Source organism: Sinocyclocheilus anshuiensis, unplaced genomic scaffold, assembly GCF_001515605.1.
Source record: "Sinocyclocheilus anshuiensis isolate Anshui unplaced genomic scaffold, SAMN03320099.WGS_v1.1 scaffold78, whole genome shotgun sequence".
NCBI lineage: Eukaryota > Metazoa > Chordata > Actinopteri > Cypriniformes > Cyprinidae > Sinocyclocheilus > Sinocyclocheilus anshuiensis.
The window spans coordinates 2,554,420-2,560,443 of NW_015544250.1; the positions used below are offsets into that span (position 1 = coordinate 2,554,420).

The 6,024-nt window shown below is 38.5% G+C and overlaps 1 protein-coding gene and 1 long non-coding RNA gene across 2 annotated transcripts in view; one reads left to right on the top strand and one right to left on the bottom strand.

Moving 5' to 3' along the window:
* The window catches only part of LOC107697929 (homeobox protein Hox-C1a-like), a 5,684-nt gene extending 3,636 nt beyond the window's left edge, over nucleotides 1-2,048 (bottom strand). The window contains 1 exon segment of the mRNA XM_016498802.1: nucleotides 1,229-2,048. Coding sequence (XP_016354288.1) covers nucleotides 1,229-1,799 — 571 coding nt within the window. The 5' untranslated portion in view covers nucleotides 1,800-2,048.
* Nucleotides 2,049-5,003: 2,955 nt separating this feature from the next.
* The window catches only part of LOC107697933 (uncharacterized), a 23,322-nt gene continuing 22,301 nt past the window's right edge, over nucleotides 5,004-6,024 (top strand). The window contains exon 1 of the long non-coding RNA XR_001635284.1: nucleotides 5,004-5,113. This is a non-coding gene — a long non-coding RNA (uncharacterized LOC107697933). The remainder of the gene's footprint in view (nucleotides 5,114-6,024) is intronic.

The window sequence follows — 6,024 nt, forward strand, 5'->3', positions numbered from 1 at the left end:
GTACCTGATATCAAACAATGCCTCTTTCATGTGTCTCTAGGTGAATGTGGGTGGACAGGCAGGAGAAAAAGAAACAAACAGCAGAAGCTCCAATACAGTAAAGAAATTGTGAACTCCTGGCCTTGCCACCATTCAAGCTTTTGGGATTTGCTATAGCAGGCCTCTCCATCCTAATTCCTGACCACAGCTGTTGTTCATACGCTGGGCAATATAGCCCGAAATGACCTTTTCGCTGACATATTTGCCTGTGAGTTATTTTAGATCATCAGTGTGGCCTGGCCAGACATTCTTCTCCTTGACAGTCTGGAAACCATATGAATGCTGTATTACTAATTCGTAGGAAATGACAAATCAAACAGGGCTCTTCATGGTTTTACCATCAACCTAATACATACATTGTGATTTATTGAGGGGGACGAGCGATTCACAATTTAACACAAAGCTCTCACAACAAACATGAAATACTTCGAACATAATACAGGTCAAATGTCATTGAGCATGACATTTTATGAGCACATGTCAAGTAACTCACATTTGAACTGCATTAAACGCAGACCTCTCCGATCATTATTCCAGTTAAGGATTACACTGAGATTCTGATAAACATTTCCCAACATTCAATATAGAAAATTAATTGCAGCATATAAACATTGGTCTCTATTAAGATTTAGGGCTCTGTCGAGGAAAAGTGTTCCTCTTATATAAAAATATACTACCTTAGCATGTAACATTTTATTTTTCAAGCACATTGAGGTTTTTAGGTGATAATATTTGCTAAACCCTAAACCTGACCCTTTATTCAAACCTGTTGATATGGGTCAATATAAAGTAAAACATTACTTGGTTGATTTATGAGCCAAATACTACATAACACTTGAAATGTCCTCATAACTGATCATGTTTCACTGTATTTGTGAGTACATTTTTTTTTAAATGTGACCTTTGCAAGTACAGCCAAACTTGTAGACACACATAGCTCCACCTCCAAGGATTCATTTCTGCTAGCTGAAAAGTTCTTGTCCTACTTAGTATACACTACTTTCAGTCAGAGAAAATTGAAAAAACGAGATAGTTATTAAAAAAAACATTCGCATTGTATTTTAAATCAAACCACTAGAATTTTTAAAGCTGAGAAGGCAGAGATGTTGGTACACTCGGTCAATACATCACTTAGCTGTAAAGATGCGCTGCAGAAAAGTTCATCGAATTAAAAAACTAGTCAGCTTACCTGTACGGGACTGATTTCTCCTCACTCTCATCCAATTGAAAGTCTTTCCACTTCGCAGTGTCTCATTTAACGTGTTTAGAGCCTCGTATCTGGTATTATTGTCCTCAACTGCTGGGTGAAGCACTCGGCCGTCGCATGTGTGCACATCGAGGTGCGTGTTGTTGACAGGGCCGAGTCCACAATGCGCGCCGGAGAAAGTTCTTAAAGTGTCTGAGGAAGAGGAGAAGCCCGTTCTGGAGAGACCCTGCTCACGGCAGCTTTGGAAGGAGGGGACTTGGGGTCGGATGGGGTGCACTGGTCTATAGAAATCTTGATTATGGGGGAAGGGGGGTCTGGTCGAGTTAGCACGGCCAGGGTCCTTACAGGGCTTTGAACACGCGCCTGTGGCCGTGGCACTGAGATTCGTGAAATGATACCGAAGAAAATCCGCCTCGGTGTTGACACGTCCCTCCTCTCTGCTTGGGAAGTCAGTAGTAGATTCGTGGTCCTGATGCAGACGGATAACTCCAGTAGCATGATAGCCCTTGATGAAGAGTGACGTTGTGTCCCGGAACCCTTGATACGAATTCATGACTGCATCTCATATATTCCAGATTTTCATCCCAGGATGGACGCGACAGAAACTCCATCCACAGACGCCACACATAGCGCGCAAAAGGACAGAGGCACTGACAGGGGCATGCCTTCTAGAAACATTCGATCGGTGATGGATGGGGATGACGTGCCCTCTAACTCTTGGCCAATAGCTATTGCAATAGCCGGACATCTCCCTCATCTGAGTGAGCGTTAATTTACCAAAGCAAGCAAGTTTGAGCGACTTTTATTTGACCTGCTAATAAGGTCTCGTGGAGTGTGTGTGCCCGAACGCACTTCATTTTGCTGCGAATTTTGCATAAATGTCAAGGCATTTGTGACATTTAGAATATAAATAAATGGTTTATTCCAGACCCAGATAAAAAAAATATTATTCTAATTTAGGCTAATTTTACTGATAGGCTATGTATTGTGTTTTAATTTTACGTTTAGCACAAAATGGCGGAATATTTGTGTGTGTGTTTCTATAAGGCTCAGTCCATATCTGCTCTTCAGATTAGCACTTACAGAAAATCAATGTCGTTTATAGTCAGTATAGCGGCCTTAGATTATACCCGAAATGTATACAGCTCAGGGAATAAGGTCTTAAGCCATTGTCAATAGTTGTTAATAAGACAGCCATGGATCTTGTGGTTCATGCATACGATTGTTGCGTCACTGAAACGTTGAAAAGAAACTTAGAAACGTCCATGTAGCTCTCAAGCTCATCCAGGTAATCCACATTACACTTGCATTCCATCTTCTTTCATATTCCGATTATCTTTAAAACGCAAAAATGTCTTCTCTCTACATTCTTCGGAAAAACTGAAACTCTGTTTTGAATTCTAGACCAGTGGTTCCCAACCCTGGTCCTGGAGGCACCCCAACACTGCATGTTTTGCATGTCTCCTTAATCAAACACACCTGATTCAGATCATCAGCTCATTAGTAGAGACTCCAAGACCTGAAATTGGTGTGTCAGAGAAAGGAGACATGCAAAATGTGCAGTGTTGGGGTGCCTCCAGGACCAGGGTTGGAAACCACTGTTCTAGACCATAGGGAATCTAACATAAAAGCTGAAATGATGTTAAAAGTGAATTATCAGGTAATTGTATGAGATCTCTGAGTGATTATGTGTGCTCTAAACAGCTGTCGTTGCAGGTCATTCGTCGGTCAAATGATAATTAGCAGCTGCCTCCCCTGCAATAATTAACCGCTTTACACACAAAAACGATTTCATTTTTTTTAGTTTAAGATTTGTTCATTCTTTCTAAACAATTGGCAAGCCAAACTGACAAGATTATTAAATACTTTAATTCGTTAAATAGTTGTTTCATAAAATAATATTAAAAACTGAATAGGCCTAAATCAAAGTACAGAGAGTTTTATTATAGGCTAAGCCCAACCGTCGCGTCGTTGCTAAACTTTATTATAGCCTAAAATGCTGGCTTTATATTGCCTACTGCATAAAAGAAAAGAAAAAAAACTCTTTCTCATACTTTATTATTTTGCTGCTTTCATTAACATTCTTGTAATTTAAAATAAATGCCTGAAATTTAAAACCGTAATAAAATAAGCACAGGAGTCGTTTTTGACCAGCACTTTTACTTTAAACGAGAAATAACGAAGATCATAACTATTACAGAGTACAGATTTTCTGTCTTTCTCTCTCCTTTTCTTCCATTTTTTAATTAAGATTTAGCCTATTAAACTTGAGAGAGATTAAATTTATGTATGGAATATGACAATTAATGCTCAATTATTCTTTTATTTTTTTCAGTTAACCTAAAATGTCCATTTGGTAACATCTTAATTTACTGGTTAAATTTAAGTCACAATAATAAGAAATAGTTCCTTAAGGTACCAAGTGTGCATTTGCACTTTTAAAACCTTACTCTGTTAATCTTAACTGTTTGCATGTCTAAAGTATAATGGGAATTTTTGATTGTTTTACATATACATTCCATAATATTTTACAGGTGACATTCCAAAAAGTTTCACCAAAGTCATAGAGCATTAGAAAGAGATCACCAGAGATATGACCTTTAGAGGTTATCAGGAGAACATCACTCTCACATCTATTTAGCCGTAACAGATGTGGTCTTTATACTTTCAGACTTGGTCTCTCCTTCCAGTAGCTCAGTCATTAAAAAAAGTCTTATTGGTTCAAAAGATTTCAACACTGGATCAAGATCAGAAAATAGAAATACTTAGACATGTACAGAAGCCACCTTCTTAACAGCTGTAAGTACATTTGCAACACATTTACATTCATGCTTTACTGAAGTCATTGTGGATAAAAGTGTCAGTGTTTTCTAGGTCTAGGACTCAATTTGGTGTTGCTAATGCCATGTTGAGCTTCTGGATTAAAACTGAGGTGATTGTGTTAATTTTAGTTGTATTTTAAAATGCATAAAATGTGTTTTAATAATTAAATGGCATGTGTTAATTAGGAAAGCGGATAAAAAAAAGTAACAATGTTAATAGACCTAATATAGTTATGATATTGTTTGCATTTAAACTATCATTGCAACTGCATTTGAACTACTGCACAGAAGGAGGGATTTCCGCTTATATGACCAATAAAGGGTTTTACTAGGGCTCTGCAGTGATTAAAAAACAATCTCAAATAATCAACAATGTATAACTGTGCACTCGCAACCCCAGAGATCTGGTCCCAGCTGGAAGAATAAATGGAATTCTACGGGCAGCGATGCACTGAATAACGGAGTGCAATATATTCCTTCCCTCTGTACATTTGCATGGTACACTTATCCATCTTCATGTCAGCTGTGGGGTTACCCAGGGTTCACGCGCTAGCTTGTTTCTCTCCTCTCCGCTCAATAAATAAATCTCTGCTGCTCTCTGTTTACGGGCTGAATATAAATTTGTTTGCAGTCGATCGCGAGCCTGTGTGAAGGCATTAGAAATTGTATTTCTGTAATGGGTTTCAGCATGAGGAGGTGGGGATGGGGGATGGGGTGTTGGGGGTGGGCGTGTGAGGCATTTTTGATTGTTTTACATATACATTCCATAATATTTTACAGGTGACATTCCAAAAAGTTTCACCAAAGTCATAGAGCATTAGAAAGAGATCACCAGAGATATGACCTTTAGAGGTTATCAGGAGAACATCACTCTCACATCTATTTAGCCGTAACAGATGTGGTCTTTATACTTTCAGACTTGGTCTCTCCTTCCAGTAGCTCAGTCATTAAAAAAAGTCTTATTGGTTCAAAAGATTTCAACACTGGATCAAGATCAGAAAATAGAAATACTTAGACATGTACAGAAGCCACCTTCTTAACAGCTGTAAGTACATTTGCAACACATTTACATTCATGCTTTACTGAAGTCATTGTGGATAAAAGTGTCAGTGTTTTCTAGGTCTAGGACTCAATTTGGTGTTGCTAATGCCATGTTGAGCTTCTGGATTAAAACTGAGGTGATTGTGTTAATTTTAGTTGTATTTTAAAATGCATAAAATGTGTTTTAATAATTAAATGGCATGTGTTAATTAGGAAAGCGGATAAAAAAAAGTAACAATGTTAATAGACCTAATATAGTTATGATATTGTTTGCATTTAAACTATCATTGCAACTGCATTTGAACTACTGCACAGAAGGAGGGATTTCCGCTTATATGACCAATAAAGGGTTTTACTAGGGCTCTGCAGTGATTAAAAAACAATCTCAAATAATCAACAATGTATAACTGTGCACTCGCAACCCCAGAGATCTGGTCCCAGCTGGAAGAATAAATGGAATTCTACGGGCAGCGATGCACTGAATAACGGAGTGCAATATATTCCTTCCCTCTGTACATTTGCATGGTACACTTATCCATCTTCATGTCAGCTGTGGGGTTACCCAGGGTTCACGCGCTAGCTTGTTTCTCTCCTCTCCGCTCAATAAATAAATCTCTGCTGCTCTCTGTTTACGGGCTGAATATAAATTTGTTTGCAGTCGATCGCGAGCCTGTGTGAAGGCATTAGAAATTGTATTTCTGTAATGGGTTTCAGCATGAGGAGGTGGGGGGGTTTGGGGGGTGTGAGGCAGGAGGTGCAGAAGTGTTTGACTGCAGGCTAGGAAAGAAGAAAAAAAACAGGTGTGTGCACTGCTCCACCTCAATAAGATTATACACACTTTTTATAGTCCAGATAAGATAAATATGCTCGAGGCTGAATTTACAATGGATTTAAACTGAATTTTAATGTGATTTA